The following is a 22,006-nucleotide window of genomic DNA, read 5'->3' as shown; positions in this document are numbered from 1 at the left end:
ATTCTCTTTTTTATATTGTGCATGTGAATGTCTCCAGCCGGCCCTCTGATACACATGCACGCATGCATATCCCCTATAGATTCCTTTTAACCCTATCAGACGGTGAGACAATCAAAATAGATTTGCATTCAAATGCCACATGCTCGGTATCAAATATCAAATCAAGCTTGAGTCACTGAGACAGGCAGACAGTCACCTCCTCCCTGCTGCCTCCGCCTTCCCTCCAGCACCTGCTCCTTTCTCCTCTCGGGGTCCCAGGGACTCCCATTCTCCCCCGGATGAGCTCTATCGAGGAGTGACAAGCTGTGGCTAGGGCTTGATTGACAGCCTGTTGATGCTTCTTTTTTTTCCCATCACACACCCTTCTTTCTCTACACAAACACTGACGCACACACACACATACACACACTCTCGATTCGCCTCCATCACCTCCCCCTGCTGGTGTACTGGTCTGGGTGTCTGTGATAGCCCCTGGGCTAGTGCCCTGCAGGCTGCACACCACTATACATACAAATCACAGCATGTCAGCCTTGTGAATGGGCCCATTTTGACTTTGTCCTTGTAAAGTCAGGCCCCCCTTGAAGCAGGCTGTATCTGTATCCTGCCTCTTTCTTTACTTTCCCTCTCACTCTTACACGCACACAGGCAGATGCATGATGGAAGTTACACAAAAAGGGGCGAGCGGGAGCTTAGTGCACGCACACGTAATCACAGGCATGCACAGAAACGCGCACTTAGTCGGGGAAAGGCACATCTAAATGCGGTGGTAATGGGCGGCACCGCACAGGAGTAGGATATAAATACATCAACAACAACACAACCTCACAGACAGGCCAACACTCCATAACAGCCAAGACCCGGGGCCTAATCTCACACACTCAGCTAGTACACCTGGTTAATGTTAAGAGGGCAGTTATAGTCAATTACATTCCCATATAATGCATAAACCTCCACCCTGCCAGTGCCAGGAGAATAATTGAAAACAGGCGCAGAATGCAACTGGGCCCAGGCAAAAAGTCAACTTCCCACCCCCCTGACTTTGACTAGTGCTATATGTGCTGTCTTCCTATGCCATATTTTGGGGTTCTAGGGGGGCAAATAAGGGGGAATAAAGGGGTGGGGTTGCCATTTGGATATGTGCAATGAAAGACCAAGAGGATATGGAGTCATATGAGGTAGTGGAGAAGAGGACAAAAGGAGCAGGAAAAGGAAGACGGTGAGGGCTTTGTACCCCAGGTGAGGTCCAGGGAAGGGGCAGTTAGGGTCGCAGTGAGAAGGTGGTGTACGGGTGGTGAAGTTCCATGCGGATGGAGTGGGGGGAGAGTTGAGGAGGGGTGGGGGACAGCGGTTGTAAGTAGGAGTTTGAGACTGACAGGTGACATTACCCTGCGTCATGGCTGGACGGACATAGGGACAGAGGGCGCGATGGTTATCCAAGCAGAGAAATGTCACTGTCCAGACACCGCTGTGACACGCACAGACACACACACATACACACACACACACACATGAGCACACAAAGATCCAGGACAAAGGAGTCTGGAGTCTTTGAGAGTGAAAAAAAAGGCTGGCTAGAGTGGGCAAAGATGAAGAGATTACATCCTCTCCATTTAAAAAAGGAGATTAGAAAAAAAGAGACAAAATGGGAGAAAAGGCTAAGAGTCACTGACTATAATATTACAACGATCATGCATTTATTCCAGTTGTTTGCTTTCTAACACAAACTTCCCTTCCTTTTGTGAAGCTGGTTCTTTCTTCACATTTTTTTTGTCCCTTTTCAATCTGTTCTCTCCTGTTTTTCATTAAAGCCTAACCTAATTTTTTGGCAAAGCTTATAAAATGTCCATATTGCTGCTCATTCGACCTCATTGATTTAGTGTTTGGTTAAATATTCACGACTGTGGATGCAATTAACATGCTGTTAATGAATAATTGATCGCATCTTAAGCGGCCATAAAACTCATGCATATTAATTATTGAAACAGGAAATATGGAAAAAAAAAACAGCCTTTCTTGTTTTGCCTCAATCAAGCTTCTTTCATTTTTTTTTAAAGTCAGGAAGGCGTATTGAGAGTGTTTGTGGTAGAGAAGTGCCTCTTAGGAGTGTGTGCTTGCGCCTGTGTGTGTATGGGAAACAGAACGCGCTGTGAACACTATGCAAATGCCTCCCATAAACACAGCTTTAACAGCTCTTATATGCATTTAAGCTGCCTCTGAGTACATCTATTTCGCTCATACATACAGTACATCTCGTATGCATGTGCGTGTGTGTGTGTATCTGTATGCTGTACAGCTCAGTGTGATGCAGATTACGGTGCAGGTTGAATGTTGTGTTGACAGCCTCGGTGTGACGGAGGCAGTAGCTGCCTGTTACAAGAGGTGAGTGTTTACCACGAGCAAACGGAACAAAAAAAACCCCCAATAAAACAAATCTAGTGAACATGTGAGGCCTTGTCAACGAAACGCCGGAGATCAGTCGACCAACAGTGAGCTTTCCGCTCCCCCAATGTCTCTGATAGTTTGTGATTACAGGCTGATGTTGCCCCTGGCGCCTCCCCTTGGATCCCGGTGGGTGGAGAACAATTGTGTGGAGAGGAAGACGTGGGTGGGAATCAGCCGCCTGGTACGTGGCTCACCTGTGGTCAGGTAAATGGTTGACTGCCTTCCCAGTGGGTGCGTGCGCATGAGAGCGAAACTGTGCATTTGTATGAGTTTACACCCAGTTTCGGGGGGTTAAGTTCATTAGTTGTACATGCTGCGCTCCGAAACCACTCTAAAATGCCTCGACATGAAAAATACATCCCGGGAGCAGCCGCACACTACAGGAAACACCAATTTACATCAGTGGTTGTTATTTATTTAGCACACAAAAAGCTCTTGGAGGTGTGTATGTGAGTGTATGTGTGTGTTACCCCCTCTCTATCTTACTCTCTCCAGCACCTAACTAACTACTTGGCGATGTTGGTGCCTGGAAGCTAAAAAGTGACAAGCCGTCAATTGTGTTCCAATATTAACCCCCCTCTCAATGTCTTCATGCCCATCTCCTTCTCTGTGATGTCGGCTTGATCAAAGCAGCAGCGCTTTGGTAAAAATAACTGGGGAGAGTGAGATGGAGGACACCACGCTGCTCGCAGACTGATGAACGACGGCCAGTCTTGCAGCAAAACAATGTCGCGTCCTCTTTTTCTTTGTCTCTCCTCCCCAGTCTACCTCATTATCCCATTCGCTCTCTGTTTCTGTAAGACAAACATGAGGCTCTTCAGTCCCCCTCTTTATGCAGCTGAGCGGTTTGGCGGTATTTCACGTGTTGTGGAGAGGGAGAAGCTCATGATAAAGCTTTTTATATGACGAGGAACGCGTGGCAGTCACCGACGTTCTTGCTATTCGAAAAGAGAGACTGAAAGACGGGTTGGGTGCGGGATACAAGAAAGAGGCAGACCACCGGTGAGACAGAATGTGATCGAAAGATGCTCCGCGTCTGCGTTTCATCTCATCTTAGCAGGTTCAGCTAGCGGTGAGATTCCTCAAACGTACCTTCACTCATCAGCAATGGGGAACGGGGGGTGGGGGTGGGGGTGGAGGGGACGGGTGGGGTTGGTAGGGAAAGGGACGGAGACAGAAACAAGAAGAAAAGGGAGAAAGTATAAGCACACACACACACACACACACACACATACAAAGAGAGAGAGTGAGTGAGAAGGAGAAATACGAGGTGGATCTCTGTGTGGCTAATTCTCTGGGTGTGGGAAAGCAGAGCACCTAACACAGGTTGGCCTGGTTTCAGTAATGAGTTTGATTCTTCTCTCTGCCTCCTCAGTCTCACTAGGGACCAAGACTGCATAATAACATCCTTCACACACACACACACACACACACACACACAGACTCTCTCTCTCTCTCTCTCTCTCTCTCTCTCTCTCTCTCTCTCTCACACACACACACACACACACACACACACACACACACACACACAGCCACAAACAGGTCTATGGGGAGCTAATTATTCTCACCTGTGTTAATTATTGCTGTAAGCCAATCAGTGGACTCTGTGCTAATTAGGCAGTGTTAGGTCTGATTAGTGTTTTGCAGAAGGCCCACTCAAACTGTTATCTACCATACTAGTCCCCTCAGGCGAGACAGGGGAGAGGAGAACAGGTGGATGCTTGCCCTATGTGTATACGAGAGTGTGTGTGTGTGTGTCTGTGTGTGCTCATCCTTAATGATAAATAACTGAAGGACATCTTAAATTCACAATAAAAGAGAGTCTTATCAGTTTCTTCTTTTTTCAAAACCAAACTTCTGTTAAACAAAACAAGGCGTGCCATCAATTCAACTAGTCTCAGCCCTCTCGGTTAATTGGCCTTGGTTTGGGTGGGGGTGTCATTTCTTTTATCTGGACAAACAGTTTGCGTACCCTTTTAGTTAATGAGGGCTGATCCAGGATCAGTTCTCTCACTAATGGCTCGGTTTTTGCTAGGATAACCTCTTGAATTGATCCGTACGTCACACATGCATGACACAGGGAGTGCTGTGTACGAGCGTGTGGCAGAAAAACAGTCTCCAAAAAAAAAAAAAAATGCGAGAGAGAAAAAATGGTGTGATAAAGGTATAAATGGAGCAGTGGGTGGATGACCTCTCAGATGAGGAGAATGAAAAGGAGAAAAAGGGAGAAAAGAGGAGAAAGGATGAGAAGAGGAGAGAGAAAAAAGAGGAGGAGGGAAGAAAGAGGGAGAAGGAGGCTGGAGGAAACCTTCCTCTTATGACACGATTGATTTTCTTTCAGAGGCTTGAGCCTGTCACTACTGAACACTTGGTCCCCCAGTCCTCCACGCACACTCAAACACACACACACACACACACACACACACACACACACACACACACACACACACACACACACACACACACACACACACATGCACTTATGCACAAACTCTGTGCCCTGACCTCCACGTGTGCCTGCTGGTCCATACTGGGTCTAATGACACCGTGGCCTCCCACAGATCAATAGTAAGCTGTCACTCAGCTGGCAAGCACACACATACATGCACACACATGCACGCACACACAACGACGCACACACCTATACACACACACAAAAGCAGCCGGACAGATGCAGACGCACATACACTCATGCAGCTTGGGGTGTGCGTTTGCACATTTGTGTATGCTGGAAGCCATGTTTTCTACAACCTCAGCAGATGCCCTCCTTCCCCCCTCTACCAACACCCCCAAGCTCACCATACACACACACACACACACTGGACCAAAGCCATATTCTCTCTCCTCAGCTGTTTTCTCACCCTCCTACTCCCTCACACCGAGAGTCTGAGTCCTGATGTAATATTGATGAATGAGTATGGAGGCCGCATAAAAACTGATAGGTCCTTGTGATTGTTAAATTATAAATTGTCATCGATTTCCCGTCCCTGCCCACATATGCACACATGCATATGTGTCCACGCAAAAACACACGTATTAAAACAGTCACACAATTGCCCAGGGAGGGAAGAAAGAGAGTGCCCCCCCCACCTCCTCTTGACTTACTCCACGTCATTCACCATGATCTCTTCCTGTTTCTTTTCTCCATTCCACCCGCTCCACCCCCCCCCCTTCATTCTCTCTCTCTTCTTCTCCTCAACAATCTCAAGCACCCATCCGCCTCTCTCCATACACATCTCAAGTGCCACTTAGAAAACCAGACTGGGGTTTGAGCCAAACTCTCCTCTTGGTGGTTCAGTGTTTGTATGGCTCTGTGTGTGCGCGTGTATGTGTGTGTGTGTGTGAGACTTTTAGTGTCTTGGAGTCAAGAGGAGCGCAGAATAAAGACCTTCATTTCCCTTTAATTTCGGCACAAACTCGATAATTTATGCCTGACTAAAAATCTGTTAACTGTGAAAAGCCGCGACGAACTCTGGTTAAAAAACATTTGTTTGTCTCTGTTAAATCACTAATTATAGCCTGGCACAACACGGGGCAGATGCGGGCTAATTCACCATTAGGCCGTTTGGTGTTTATTAAACTTTTATAATGTGATCACTCTGATAACGGCACAATTGTTTCCCTGGGCGTGTGTGATTATAGTGTACCCCTCTGTCCCCTTGTAATGTCTCCCATTGAGCGTGCGTGTGTCCGTGTATATGTGTGAGTGAGTGAATGTGTGTGTGTGTGTGTCTTGGAGCTCGCGGAGCGGTGTTTTCCATTTCTCATTAGAGTGGCACAGACTCCTGCTGCAGGGTCAATGGAGAGGGGGGAGAGAAGGGTGTGTGGATGTGTGTGTGTGTGTATCTGTTTGAAGGGGAGTGGGGTGGTAATGAGTGCAGGAACATAATACTACGGCGTCCATTAATGCTCTGAGGCAGTGACATTAGGCATACTTAACTAATAGAGCCAGTCTCTGCAATTACCCACTGTTATCTCTGCAGCTTTAGAGGGGAACCGGCTTTAATAAATGTTTGTAGTAATGTGATAAATGCCAGGTTTGCTCATTTGTAATCTACACTGCGGGACAAGGGGAAGCGGGTGGATCTAATTGTTTTCCTCCAGATTTGAGAATGTGGTTGAGTTCAGAGAAGTCCTCTGCAGTGGAAAAAGAAGAAGAAGAAGAAAAAAAGTCTTCCCTTTTTCAGAATGCATTTCTCCAGGTATACGCCTCCCTCTCTGTTGTCTGTCTATCTGTCTCACTCTCAGCCTCTCAGTGGGGTACTATTACAACCGTCCTCCTGTCAAACAGAGAAAAGCATCCCATACCTGACGCTCACCGTCGCGTCCCTGCCTCTTCTTTTCTCTCTCCTCTTATCTCTCTTTCATCTAGGCCCACATCAGAGGCGCTGGCGTGATCGTGTGTGTAAACATCTTGTCATGCTAACATGGGCGTCATGACAGAAGAGAGATGCGCTTCATTAACGGCACGCTTGTAAGTTTGTCTGTGTTTGAACGTGCCTGTGTAGGCTATACGTCTCTTCATAGGTGTGTGCGTGTGAGGGAGCGCGTGTCATATTTACTCGGGTCAATGGAGGAAATACAGACGAAGCTGATAAAGTGCTTTTATTTTATCTTTTTTTTTTCTTTTTGTAAAAACGTGACCTAATTTAGGTCCGCTTCAGCTCTACAAAACTAAACTTGGCGCCTTATCTGTTTCTCTCGAAGGCTCCTCCAAACTCCTCTCTGAACAGCTACCTCGACAGAATAGCTGTAAATTAACAAGCAAGTAATTGCCTGCAAAGACAAAAAAATATAAAAAAAATAAAAAATACACCAGCAATTTTGCCAGTCACACCTCACACACCCCTTCATTCTTTTGGCAGTAAATCTTGTCTGTTTGTGCGAAGACAATAGCCAGAGGAAGAGGGAGGCAGGGAGGGAGCGGTGTCGCGCGAGGGGAAAAAAGAGAAGGTACGGCAGAGAGAGAGGGAGGCAGAAGAGAAAGCGGCACTGTTAATTGTTTTCCAGAGAAAAAGGTTGCAAAGGTCTGTGTGTTTGAACTGAATGTCACCTCATGTAAATCACAGCTCCTGTGTTTGGGGAAGCCAATAACTGGGGGGATAATTAGCGCGCAGTCTCTCCTGCAGCCGAGGAGCAGATCGAGGAGGAGCGCGTTTGCCGAGGAAGAAGCGTTCAAAAAGCGAGGAAGATTCCAAGTGTGATTAACCGAAAAGCCTCCGGAGTTAAATCTGGAGTTCTGAGTGGGAGGACCAAAGAGAAAAAGACACATAGGCAGAGGGGCAGACAGACAGGGAGAGAGATGGAAGATAGGGGAGACACATGGATGGAGAAGAGCAGAGGGAGCAACACAGATCGCAGAAGGAGACGCAGAAGCAAAGGAAACAAGTGAACATTCCTCCGAGTGAGGTCAAGCCACTCGGTAAACAAACAAACAATGATAGAGGCGAGCACATGAAGAGAGGGGGGGTGAAGGCGGTGTAAAACAACAAAGTGCCTCAGTCGATTGCCTACGCCTTACTTTGTCTCCCCACATGAGTTACATAAACACAAACAAAGGCCTTTAAATCCAGCTCTGCTTTTTGAAGTTGAACAGTGACATGTGCTTAGGTCTCATTTGTTGTTGATTAATGCAAAGTTAAAAAAAAAAAGAATATATTAGGAATGTAAGAATATATCATCCCTTTGATCGAACTGAGCTGTTGACCATAATTGTCTGCATACTGACGTCCCCTGCTTTACATTTAATTATGGCAGAGATGCTCCCTTGAAGATTTCCTTTTGTCTCTTAACATCGCAGCTCAAATTAGTCAAGCTCAGTGTCACAGAACTCATATATAAGAGCAGATATGAAGAGGTTTAACTGGGAGAGGATGACATAGTAACTAAATAGCCTTTGGTTGCTTTTTCTTCTTCTTCTTCTTCTTTTTGTGGTTTTGAAAACGCTGGACCTAAAAACAAATGTTGCGCAGAATAATCAGAAGATGACTTTTAATATTGTAACTTAGTCGCAGGATCCCAAGGCCGATATCACAGAACACATCTCTCCCACCCGACCCCCCCCCCAATCTCCCACATGGCGTGCAGGTTTTCCTTCCATTGTGAAATGTGAAACTGAGAGCACCGCTCGCAGTGCCTGGCCAGCGATCCATTCTTCCTGGACAGATTGATGGAAAACAATCAACAGAATATACATCTTGCTCGGGCACAGCGCGTCACAAGCGCTCATCCTGGACACCTGGACTCACATCCTGGGCAACGGCGCTGAGGTAAAACACCAGAGGAGGGACTACTGGCCGATAGGAAGTGAAACATCAGGAGGGTCGGGGAGGTGTATGGAGCTGGCATGAGACATACTGTCTGTGTCCTCACTTAGCAGAAACAATCAGTAAACAATGAATCATCAGTGAGGGCTGCGATCGGGGCAGCTTGAAGCTACACTGCTCGATGACACGCTCGCTCAGCCTGCTACGAAAGGATGCCCGAGTATCCTTCACTGAGAGGAGCTGGTGTGTCTATTCAATTAAGAGCAGCAACACGGGCAGCTGTGTATCACATTGGCTGTGAGAGAGCACTTAGTGGGCTGCGCACATCAGAGCACGGGGAAAACAAAGCCTCACACACACTAACACACACAGCTTTGCACGTCCAAATGTATAGCATCACACTTGGAGGGGCACACGCACACACATGCTCTTCACGGCTCATTTGAAAAGCAAATTGAGCGCATCTTCTAGGGCGAATCACGGACTAAATCCTGGAAAACGTTACTCTTTCCTCACTTGCAGTACACCACACACACACTCGCACATGAGGTCCTTCGCATGTGCAAATATATCTTCCTTCTATTTCACTCCCGTTCTATCCCTATCTCTCTAACCTGCAATTTCCAACACCAAAAAATGTCTTAAATAGCTCTCAGAGAAGTAGGACGCTACTCATTTGGGTCAGTTCTGGCCAGCCAAACCCCTCCATTCTGGGACAGAACAAACACTGACACAAAGGCAGAGGGAACAGCCAAGGAGAGCAGCCAGGTCAAGCGGGGAATGTCAAGCAGTAATGACAAAGCAGTTTGGAGAGAAAATAGAGCTTACAACGGTGCTATGTGGCTCCGGCCAAAAAACAAACAAAAAAATCCCCAAACCTTGGTGTTGTGAAACTATGAACTTTTCACTGTTATGACATTTGTAAATGACGTTTTATATGGACTAATAAACTGGCTGTTACCTTCATTCAGCAGGGGGGAGAGAATCAGCTTAAATACCTATAAAGTGGGATTGCAGCTCTGTTTTAGTTTATTGGGGGAAAGAATTAAGCAAACAAAAACACACAAACACACACACGCCCACAAAAAGCATTAATAAAATAATATGTTCAACATGTACCTAATTGTTTCCTTTCCACAAAACTAACGTATCCAGAGTTAATTTGATATGAAGTAACTCACCCCCCAGAACAATTCCCAGGCATAAACTCTGAGAACTGCGTGGTAATTTATCGCAAATAAAAGTGAGACAGCTTTTGGGGGGAGGTTGTAGGTTTGGATGAGAGAGAAAGTGGCAGCGCTGTTTTAGAGGCTCCTCGACCTCCAAACTCCCTGCTGTCAATCAGCGTAGCTGTCCGTACCCTGGGGACACGCGTTCCTCCATTCCTCCAACACTGGCGGAGGGGGGGGGGGGCATCACAGGGGAAAAAAAAAAAAAGAACACAAGCAAACAGATGCAAAAAGCTGCAGGTCAGTGTACATCCGTGCATGCTATATTTCTGAACGCCTGTGGATTCCTTGCAACTGGGCATGCGCATGCCTGCATGTGCACTTGGGCTGGAGGCAGCTCAGGCAGCTCTGCGAGGCCGTTAGCACCTGAGGGAGGGGAGTTCTGCCTGCATATCGATGAGCCGGCAACTTCGCCTCTTTGCCCCCAAGCCCCGCGCAAACAACCAGATCCAGCTAAGGGCCAGTACTTTTCAAAGCCTCCCATAGCATCCTGCTTAAGACTGCACAAAAAAGAAACTGCACATTACCTACCAGTCCCCCCCAAAAAAAGAAAAGCAACAAATCAAGCCAAGGCGAGATCATAAAAGTTATGAAGGAAGCAAAAAAAGTCATGCCAGTGTCGCTCCCAGGGTCTCATGATGTGTTTCTAGTTTCTCTTTGCCTCTTAGAGAAATGTCAAACTACTGATAGGTGGTCAGATGCACAACAGAAAACCAGCTGTGAGAAAAAAAGGGAAAGAAAAAAAGAATCACAATCTTGCATAAAGTAAAACTGACCCAAGATGTGGAAAAGAAAAGCAAATGATAAAGACCTTCAGGTGTCAGCGTGTACAGTGAGAGGATCACTGCGGTGCAAGTGTGAGCCTTCACCTTCTCACTAACACAGTCATGGATATGAAAATGAAACTAAGCTACGGGGACGGAAGGCACTGCCAGTAAACCGCATTAGCATCAAATGCAAATGAGAAGGGGGCTAATGGCTGGACAGGTGCAGACTGGGCCTCTAAATGACACACACACACATATTTGCAGGCACACGCACACACACACACAAATGAGATGGATGAATTAAACATGGGTGGGCTCTGCTTGGGGGGCTGGCAGGGCTGACATAAAGTCAATGACATACATTATTCACTAGTGCACGTTAGCCCAGCCAAGGCAACACATGACCTCTCACCCCAGGAAGTGCATCCAAACATAACAACCAAAACAATGAGGGGGTTCCCTGCTTGCAAGAGAGAGACCTGAGATAAACTAGCCATACATGAGACTGGAAAAATGCTGTGTTTAAAAAAACGTTGACCCAATGTTTATTTGTGTTTTTTTTTAAGCCAAAGGTGTAGACCCGACACAGCTGATAGGTGAACCAAAACCTGGTTCACAAGTGCTAACTACCCACCGTGAAGCTGAGGAGTCAGCCTGTTCCACTGGCTCAGAGAACAGGAAGCTGTCGGCCATGACATCACCCTCCCCGGGAGGAGCACTTCCTGCCCGACATTCTTCACTCAAGACACACACACACTTGTCAGGAAATGGCCTCTATCAAAACACACACTCGCTCCTGGGGAAATAACCAACACTGATGCGGATATGCAAGCACAGACACGCATGCGAGGAAATGGGCCACATCAACAGCGGGCTGCAGGAGTGTGTGCAAAGGCAAACACACACCAACACACCCTCAAAAAAAGAAAAGAAAAAACAGCAATAAACCTGAAATAACATTGTCTGTACATGTAAACTTGACACCCCTTTGTGCCCCTCCTGGCATTGCAAACGGAAGAGGGATTGCGGGCTACGCGTGATAACCAGTGGATTCTTATCGCTGGTCACAGAGTGTTTCTATCCCTCCCCTCCAGAGAGGCTCTCCCAGCCTCGGGGACACCCTGCAGCAGGCCTATGGGAGCTGGATGAGCAGGAAAGGGCTACAGGACACAGGTGGTAAGAGGCAGGAGAGGACACATGGTGCTGGAGGGATTGCCATACCCCCTCCACTGCGAATAGGGCTGACACATTTGTCCACAATTATACCAAGTGCATATACTAAAATAGTTCAGTGAGAAGACAAACATAAGATTCAGAGAGAGAGAGAGGGAGAGAAAAAAAGCTTTACATGGGTGAGAGGGAAATGTGTTTGTGATTTGGGGCCCATCAGGGCACGTGATAGAGCGATCATACACTGTGGCTGAATACGATTAACCCCATGCTAACCGAGAGTGATGGGGAGAAGTGGAAGTGGAGGTTTAGGGGTTAAGGGCTCCCCCTCATATTATCCTGCCTCTGTAAGAGGCTAAAGTGGACCACACATGTTTCCCTGGGGAGCAGAAGCACAGGAGCATCACACCTTTCAGCTGCTTCTCCTGCCCAGTGTCAAGCACAGACACAACGTGTCATGCCAAGGTCTGACTGAATTTCCAAGAACTCCCTGCTACTGAGGTTAAATACATAAAATATGGCACGAGTTGCTTTCTTCTTCTTCTTCTTCTTCCTCAGCGCTGATCCACATCAGACAGCAGAGAGATGACAACGCGAGCCACGATAGTCCTAAATCAAAACAGCCAAGAAAGCAGTACAGATTGGCGTCATGTTAAAGCGACTCTTGCCTAAACAAATACGCTTCTTAACAAAAAATCTGAAGCATATTGCTCCTCGTAGATGCTTTAAAGCCCAAACAAATTCTCTTTTCAACAGTGGGGGTGGGTGGGAGCGAGATAAAGAAAGGGCTGAGACTCTCCCGGTGAGCGAGTACAGTACCCAAAGCGTTGCCAATCCACACTGTACCAGATTTGTTCTCCTAACAATCAAATAAGTTTCTCATTAGCTGACTTTATTTTTCCTCATTCCCGTGGTTTTGCTGCAGTGGCCTGTTTCTCCCATCTTAACGAGAGAGAGCTAATTAGGCAATCAGACCCATTACTCTTCCAGAAGAGTTAGAGCTAGCCCAGCTAATTAGGGCTGTAAAATCTAATCATCTCTGCGAAACAGCAGAGGGCTAACGAGCCCTTATTTAACGAACTAAATAACTTCAAGGGTGGAGAGGGGCTGCTGATGGTATTTCTTTATGAATTTGAAGGAGGGGAGCTCATGGTAATTGAGTCAGTTTCAGCCTCACAGTTGTTTGTTTGTTTATGAATCCCTGATTATTACAATTGCCAAGAATATATTGGTACTAAATGAGCAAACGTATAAACCCTCCTCTGCTTATTCCCCTTCGCCCCCTCCTCTTTTAAAAACTAGCTACCCCCCCAACCTTTCCTAACTGCTCTCCTCTCACCTGACCTATTTTCCTGTCCAGAAAGAGTGCTCGCTGGAGAGGAAAACAGAGATATTGCTGTTGTTTTCCCTCCCCCTGTTCTAATTTGTTGTTCGTTAATGCTGCCCTCACACCTGAGCCATCGGGCGTCGGGGGAATACCGCCAGCGAGCGACCACAACACATGCTCAGTGTTGGAAAAGCTGTTGGCGGGAGGATCAGGCCGCTTCACTTAAGGCTGGTCGTGCTCAAACCGCGGCAAACCCAAAGAGAAAGTTTTCACATGGCGCCCGTGAAGATGGAGCAACGGAGCACGCAGATGAGAAATTCAACAAGTATGCACACATGAAAAACAAAAATCAGAAATATGGCACAGAGTGATGGGCAGGCGTGTTGTCTGAGGCCACGTGGTGGGGTGCAGCTGTCTCAGGGAGCGCTGAGGTGAGGCCTTCTGCTTCAGTGGAGCGGAACAAGGGTGGCGCATGCACACACACAAACTTGAACACACATAAATATATATATTTATATATATATATATATACACACACACACTTGCACAGGTAAAAAAGTAGCTTTCCACAGAGCAGCAGTGAGAACGGGACAGCTGTGTTCATCAGATAGCACAGGTCACTGCCTCATTAACACTCACACAAATACACTCAAATGTGACAAATTCAAATCAGACATCAGATAGAATACAATCTCCCTCATTTTACCTAATGACGCAGGGGCTAGGACATAGTTGAATATCAGAAAATACATCAAAAATTCATTCATGGAAAGTCTCTTCAGCTCTCCTTAAGTCCTGATCAGAACCGCCTTAAATCTGCACGAACAAGAACAGCTCGAGTACGAGCAAAATACCTTCCCTCGTCCTCCCGTGTGCCACACGCACGCACGCGGCAGAGGCCGGATAGTAAATCTCCCTGACTATAAATCCTGCAAGCTGCTGCATCAGTCAGAGGTAGTTTATGACAGCAGGAGAAAGGCAAAAGACTGTGAGTGTGTAAAAAAAAACAACCCAGCTAACAACAGCCATCCACGAGTGAGATTTATACACAGAAATACACACACCAGAGCGTAGTAGCTGTAACCCTAACTGCTCATCAGCTAAGTCATCAGCACGACCACACAAACGCTGTTTGACCACACTTGAAGCGGAGCTCGACTGCTCCATGATTGCTCCTCCGCTTCACGCACGCAAACACACTAACACAAACATACAGCTGGAATATAATTTACTGCCGTTTCACACTTTCTGCTTACACAGATAATTATGGCTGCTCAAAAAAAACAAAAAACAAAACAGAAAACAACCTGTGGCTGCATTATTAGGCCTGCAGGTTGCAATTTCTCAGCCAAATCACATGTCAAAGATCCCTTCCAACTGCTTCCTTTCGCTAAAAATTTAAATGGCTTTTCGTCATGCTTTGTATGTTCCGGCATTATTTACTGCCCGTGTATTTGGCTCACAGCGCTTGTTTCACACACCCCTCCACAGTTATACCTGCTGCACTTGTGTTTGCAGTGACAGCGCATCATCGTGCCGAATGGGGGTCAAAGGGCAAAGTTTGCTTACCTGTCGATGATGACAGGGTCTGATGGGGTCTCGTTCCTGTTGCCGCAACTCTTCTTATCGCAGCATCGACTGCAGGGGATGGGGATGAGACAAAAAAAAAAGGGCAGGGGGTTAGTCACCTGGATGCAAACAGCAGCGAGAGCAAGATAAGGTACAGCATTAGGAGGAGAAGAAAGCAGATGAGCATATAGGAGAGAGATGTGGGAGTAAGGGGGGCGTGAGACTTTTGTGGAGTTCAAGAGGAAGCATGGGTTGGATTTCTGTTTAGCTTGTCAAGGTAAGACCGGGGCTTTTGCACTACAGTAGGCGAGATCAGCTGGGTGATTTTTAGGCAAAGTTTGGAGGAGAACGGGAAAAGCGGCGAGCTTGAATGGGGCTGGATAAAAACTTGAATTAGCCTCCAGGGCTCAGGTTAGCTCCATTTCTGTCAGACATCACAAAACCAGACATCTTATGTTCTCTATTTTTCCTCAGTGCTCGTCCCCTCCCTCTATCCCGCCTCTCTCCCTCTCTCTCTCGCTTGTTCTTTCTCTCTCTCAGAAGTGGGTCACAGAGTGGTCCCACTGGACCTGGAGAGTAGTGCATGCCGGGTAGAAGGGGGTTGCATACTGATGTGACGAGTCCTTTCTGAATCATTTGACTGCACCGCTATGTAACATCGTGTTGTGTGTCGTCGACACCCCCCCTTCTGTATTCTCCCCCAAAAAGTATCATTGCGTCTACCTTTCCCTCTCTTGTCTGCTCACCTGAGCCTTTGCATGTCTGTGTGTACCTGTGTCTGACTACATGTGTGTGTGCGTGGGAGGAGATGGAGAAAGACATTGAAGCAAGTGAGAGAAGGCAGGAGAGAGACTGACCCTCCCCCTGCTTTCTCAAGTCCCCCAGGACAAGAGGATTGGAGAGCCAGATCAGATTTCTGATCTCGACCGTTTCCTGCAGCATATGAAAACAAGTGGTCTAAATTGCCTTGTGTGATAACCAGGAAGTGTCTACACTTTGCCACTAGCCATTTTTCTCCATGCAACTCTTACATGTTCTTCTAGATGGCTGGTTTTGTAAGAGACAATCGCACGCTGTGTGATGCCTTTATTGATTGTGAATGCATGCAACGGGACTGTGAGAGTCCTCCCAGCTTACTACTTTTGAGTGAGTGTGTGTGTGTGTCTGTATTTTATGTGTAATTTGAGTCTGCCTCCCTCTGCACATAGCTCACTGTCAGGACACAGCAAACTGCATGTATTACACAAACTGAGGAGGATGGGTTTGAGTAATGAGCTTTTCCTTGTCCTAATTAGCTGAACATGAGAGGGATGCACACGCGCACATACACACCGACACATACACGCACAACAGAAATAGGCCAGGGCCCGTCTCCCCAACCCACTTTGAGGAAAATGATAAGATTTCTATTGCAATTTAGCAGCGCTCCTCATGTCTTTGCCCCCTCTTTACACCAACAAAGACATCTCCGGAGTGAGAAATGTGGTATAAAATGCTCTGCGTTTTACCTGCACATGATCTCATGGGTCAGCAGCACCCGACACATCTCTGGATTTTTGTCCTGGCCCTCATAAACAATGGCCTAAAGACAGGGGAGGGGGAAAGATGACAGAAAGTTAAAATGATTGTAGTTTACATTTTTTTCAGTGGTGTATTAAGAGAAAAAAAAAGTCAAACTACGATGCAGGGGGCAAGTAAAAAACAGAAAGATGTGTGTGCATGTGTGTGTGTCTTTCATCTGGGAGTAGTGTTTGTCTATCTGGCAAATCTGTGTATCATGGGAATCCAGTCCTCCTGAACAGGAACTCTCTGTTCTGACAGAGACAGTAAGAGCGAAATTGTTTGTGTGTGTGTGCTACTGCTCGTGCATATGTGTTTGTGCATGCACGTATGTTTATACGTGGTGTACAGTGAGCAGTTGGACTGCCAGACTGGAGTATAGTGCACCATCTGGTCCATACAGCACAGCGTCCAAAAATCTAGTCTGGTTACCCCTCCAACCCCACTCAACATGCTCTCCAGGGCTGTGATCGCCCTGCACACACACACATACCCACAAACACAATCTCACACACACTCACACACGCGTGCGGGCGCCGATAAACATGCAAACACACACGCTCTCGCACAAACAACATCTCCTCCTACTCTTTTCAATCTCAGACAAACTCTCTTCAAGCCTAATGGCACCAGAGGAAGAATTGGCAAAACAAAAGACCTGATATCAAAACAGCGCTGAAGAGGCTCACTTTCTTCGTTGTCTAATTCATCCGAGCGGTGAAATCCCTCAGTAGTGCGCCAGCCCACATGAGCTGCTCTGTATTTCTTTGTGCGATTGAATTGGCAATAACACACTCTGAGATAGTTTGTTCTGTTTCACATTGAGGAAATGAGGGTCAAGGTCCTCAAAGAGTGAGCTGGCATGCATCACTGTCTCTCTCAAACACTAACACACCGCCACGACCGAGAGATTCACACACCCACAATCACACACACACACATTCATGTGAACACACACATATATATTGCCTGTTAAAAACACACACACACACACCATTCCCCCTTACTAGCTGCTGTGCAGAGGTAGAATATGAGGACACATGTCCTCTACTTTTCTGGGCCTCTGTAAATGTATTCCACAGGTAAGACAGGTCGTTTATCAAGCAGGCTGTGCTGTGCTGAAGTTGAGGGTCTCAGACACAGGCATGCAGCAAAGCCAGGTTGGGGGGGAGCAAGAGGAGGGGGTTGGTGGTGGTGGTGGCTGGGTTTGGGTGGCTGGGTGGGGGGGCAACAGTCAGAGCAACAGAGCCAGCAAACTAACGCAGACTTCATTTTTGTTGTTGTTTGTAGTCTAAGGAAGCACGTCTTACCTGTTTAGTCATAGAGTCAATGAGACGAACATACAAGTCCTGCTCCGTCCTGATCCCTGCAGACACACACGTTAAAAAGTCATTTACACATTACATGTGAGGGAAAGCATTTACGGGCTGGGGAATCTCTCTGAGCACAAAATGTATTATTTCTGATTTCCCCTGCGAGGCACTTCATGGAAACGATGAGTCTAAACTGTTAATAATGACTTTCAGTATTTGTTGCACGCTGTCAGTTTGGTTGGAACTTGAAAATCCAATTTGCTCACTTTACTGTGTTGATTTTATCTGCATAAACATTTATTATCAACTTAATAAAATAAGCACAGCAGGAGGGAAACTCAAGTCTACTAAAATATAATCAATACAACTTAATTATTCAACGAAGGAAGCAAGACTTTAAAAAAAAAGTTTAAAAGGAAGACGTTTTATTTTGCAGCTTGGAGTTTTTTACTCCTAAAGCTGGCCGACGAGGAATACACTGCGTTTACTGGTAGAAGCAACAGCAACAGCAATAAATAAATACATAAATAATACAAATAATAATTAAAAAACATGCTTTTGTTTTTTCATTTATGAGTAATAATGCAATAATTTAAAAATATCTGAAGTTATCATCTTTCATGTTGGCTGAAAGCTAATAAATCTATAGAAGAAAACTATAAAACCTCCAAACCGAAGCTCAACCAAGTGACCACCTAAAACATTTATTTCCAGAGTTTTCTCACTTGCGTTTGACGTTTCATTCACACGCTGCTTCTGTTATTGCGCCATAAAAATTATGGAAACCAAACTCACCGTTACTGTAGAGGAGCTGAAGTCTATAATGGATCCCATTGTTGGTCTTTTCCCCCGTCATTTCCTATGAAAATTAAACCAGACCCGGTCAAAGCAAGCAGGCAAGCGAGTCACCTCGTCCTGGGACTTCGACTGCATGTCTACAACTTGATATATATATATATATATATATATATATATATATATATATATATATATATATATATATATATATATATATATATATATATATATATATATCTATAGATATATATTTACATCAGCGAAATATCATATCATAACTTCATATCTACAGTTAAATTAAGTTTACATTTCTCTCTCACCTCTTCGTTTCGAATTTGCAGAGAAGAGTTAGAAAAATAAAAAAAAGAATCCGTAACTTTTAATGAGGCTATTTGACAAAGAATAAGAAACCCAACTTCTTAATAATTAATAATTTTTTTTAAAAAAACGCTCTTTTTTAATTTTGTTTTTAAGCTTTGTAACCTAAACTATTCTACTGTTCTCCCACAACTTGATTTTATTTTATTTCCTATTTTTAAAATGATACAACTTCCAACACATTTATTATCCCCCCCCCAACACAACAACGCGCAATGTGTAACGTGTTCTTACCGGCCAGCACAAAAACATTTGACTATAATTAATTATAAAGCAGTCGTTGTTAAATGCTAATGAATGCACCACTTATTAATAAGTAAAACATTTTCCTATATCGATGTGACTTCAAAGACTAATATTGATAGTTCCCTTTTTAAAGAAATTTTAAAAACATGTGAAAATGAAGAAGCTTGTCAGGAGAGCACCTGCAGGAATGGGCTGCATGCTGTGCTGAGCTGTCACAAAATATAGAAGTCAATATGGTTCTCGGCAAATGAGCGCAAAAGTTGCCGTAAATATGTGTAATATTCATTATTTTGCAGCAATAAAGAAAGTCAGAGTAATGACAAATATAATCAGAAGTCTGCAAGTATTATATTTTTTTAGGAACCCACGTCTAAAAATCACATCAGGGAAGCCTTCGGGAGTAATAATCCCTGCTGTGTGCGTTTGGTAATTTATCACTTTGACTATATTGTCAGGCGTCAGTCGATGCTTCGCTGCAATTTAAACATTGTACTCTTTCCTTTAATATTTTATTACACGCGGTGAGACGATGAAAATAAATAATAAAGTTTGTATATATATATATATATTTTAAATTTGAAAACCCACCTTTTCCTTCTCTACAAAGTCGACGAAAGTGGTTCTCTCTATTTCCACCGGCTGACCCTGTCTGTCGTACAAAGCCAGGACGAAGTGGAAGAAGTTGGACTTGCGGAGGTTGGAGGGCGGCTGTTTCTCGAAGTGTGCCCGAGCGAGACCCACTCCGCTGCGGACACAAGCACAGACCAGCTAGCATCCAAAACGACGGGCATTGAAAAAATATATACATAAAAAATAATAGAATAAAATAAAATAAAGAAAATAGAATCACAGCACGACAGAAACCTGCACTAAGATTCAGCCTCATCCGTGGCAAAATTCGTCTCTGTGCAGTTGCATAAAAAAGCTACAGTTTCATCAACAATAATTACAGAAATGGCTAAATGTTAAAGCGTAAAGTTAAAGTGCTTCGAAGTACTATTTAATATTAAAGTCATAATTTGGACACGTCAGTTTCGCTCTCGATGGTAGGCCTGTCGTCCATGTTAGCGTCATTACTTTCTACTGCAGCTTTAATGAAATCAAATTCACTTTGTTTTATTTTGTGGGAAAACTGCGAAATTGTGGACCTGAAAAATATAAATCTATATGCACATAAGCTACTCGGCTTTATCACAACAAAATTAAACTACTACTACTAATAATATGAATAATAATAAAGGAGGAATAAACAACAAAGTGAGCTGAAAAGTCTAAGCAAAACTCAGCGCTCACTTTTTCAAACTAAAGTTATTCTGAGGCAACATTTACACCACGCTCGCCCTGGAGTTTTAGTCACTGTTACAGCCCTTCGTCCTGAAATCCGTTAAATAAAAAACTTTGAGGCACATAAAATATTTTAGTAAGTCGGACTTTGAGCTAAAAAAAAAAAAAAAAAAAAAAAGAAAGAAAAACGAGGAAAAAAGGGGCTTGAAATGCCTGGAGGGGGAGCGGTGATTATCCCACAACTGCGTCCTCTGGGGACTCGTGCTGCCCCAAGTGATGCAGCCGCTCTCCCGTCTTTAACACCGCAGATCTGAGCGGCTTTTCTCCCCCCCATATCCCCGGTCTCCACGCCCCGCAGTCAGCGCACCGCCAAGGCCGCCTCGGGCTCACCTCTGGGCTGCTGTGTTGGCGTCCAGCACCCCGGCGCCCTGCATCCATGTCCGAACCGCGTTCATCCCGGCCACCATGGGCTCTTCTTTCATACTACTCCCACTCCTCTGGATGCTCTCGTGGATGCCAAACATCAAAACGCACCTTCACACTGTCTCTATCTCTCACTCACTCACTCTCTCTCTCTCTCCCCCCTCTCTCTCTCTCTCCTCCTCTCCTCGGCTCCCTCCTTTCACTCTCTCTCTCTCTCGCTCTCTTCTTCTTCTTCTTCTTCTTCTTTTCCCCTCCTGCCTCCCCTCCTCTTGCGTGTCTGTTTGATCGCGCTGTCAGAAGGAGCAAAGTGGCGTGGTCTGTTTCACTCGGCGTTTAGTTGCGGCGTGTTTCTCAAAGTAAACAAAAGATGCGACATGTGGAAGGAAAAAAGAAAGAAAGAAAGAATAAAGGGGGGCCGGGAGCTGTCAGCATCCGAGGTTAGCTGCACCTCGTGTCAGCGACTCCAGAAGGAAAACGGAGTGGGGAAGCAGCAGCTGTGTGAAGATGAACAGCGTGAGAAACGATGAAAGAGGGGGGAAGCGCAGGATGAGAGGCTGCACTGAGTTGGCGACAGTCCCCGGGATCAAGGTGCAGCTGACACAAACGCGAGCAAAAATGTCAGTTTCCCCCTCTTTCTGTCTCTTTTCTTTTTTTCTTGCAAACAAACAGTCCAAAGAGAAAACGAAAAACGAGGAGATGAAAACACGTTTCGCCTTCCTTAGCTCCGTTTCCTTATTTACAAAGTCTTCCCCTCCTCTCTCTCTCAGCTCAGATGAATGAAACGGAAGATTACGCGCAATTAAGAGGCAGTCCCGGGTAGCAGCGGCTCAACTCCTCCTCAGCTCCCGCTCGGGTGATTTGCGCTCTTTTTCCTTCCCTGAGGAATCACTTTGGACCATCTCTGGGATGCCAAACAGGAGAGAGGACTAGTAGGTGAAGGAGGCGTGGTCTGCACGCGAAGGGGAGGACTAGTAGGTGAAGGAGGCGTGGTCTGCACTGCTCAAACATAGTTAATAACGCGGACAATCATCTGTCCACCAACCCGACCACCACGTTGCCCGCCTGCCTGCCTTCTGTCCCCGCCTCGCTCCGCGCACTGTCCCGCCCCAGCCACTTAGCCTGAAGCTGTGCGCGCTCTCTCTCTCTGTGTGTGCGTGCGTGATGTGTGCGTGTTAAATCTTTTTTGTGTTTAGTGTTTAGAGCTGACAGTTAATATGTTCATGGCAATCAAACA

The 22,006-nt window shown here is 45.7% G+C and overlaps 1 protein-coding gene across 5 annotated transcripts in view; it reads right to left on the bottom strand.

Annotated features, from left to right (window-relative positions):
• Positions 1-21,707, bottom strand: part of ebf1a (EBF transcription factor 1a) — a 70,660-nt gene extending 48,953 nt beyond the window's left edge. For 3 of the 5 annotated variants that reach the window (XM_031745218.2, XM_031745220.2, XM_031745221.2), the window contains exons 1-6: positions 20,740-21,706; positions 19,654-19,810; positions 18,439-18,502; positions 17,641-17,696; positions 16,279-16,352; positions 14,771-14,839 (exon numbers count right to left, since the gene is read on the bottom strand). In XM_031745218.2, coding sequence (XP_031601078.1) covers positions 14,771-14,839; positions 16,279-16,352; positions 17,641-17,696; positions 18,439-18,502; positions 19,654-19,810; positions 20,740-20,873 — 554 coding nt within the window. In that variant the 5' untranslated portion in view covers positions 20,874-21,706. Of the gene's footprint in view, positions 1-14,770; positions 14,840-16,278; positions 16,353-17,640; positions 17,697-18,438; positions 18,503-19,653; positions 19,811-20,739 lie in introns of all 5 variants that reach the window. The other 2 variants (XM_039616224.1, XM_031745219.2) reach the window with 1 other exon arrangement.
• Positions 21,708-22,006: the final 299 nt, after the last annotated feature.

The sequence above is a fragment of the Oreochromis aureus genome, linkage group 2 (genome assembly GCF_013358895.1).
Source record: "Oreochromis aureus strain Israel breed Guangdong linkage group 2, ZZ_aureus, whole genome shotgun sequence".
NCBI lineage: Eukaryota > Metazoa > Chordata > Actinopteri > Cichliformes > Cichlidae > Oreochromis > Oreochromis aureus.
The sequence above is the reverse complement of the archived record's forward strand: the minus strand, read 5'-3'. Positions and strand labels throughout refer to the sequence as shown.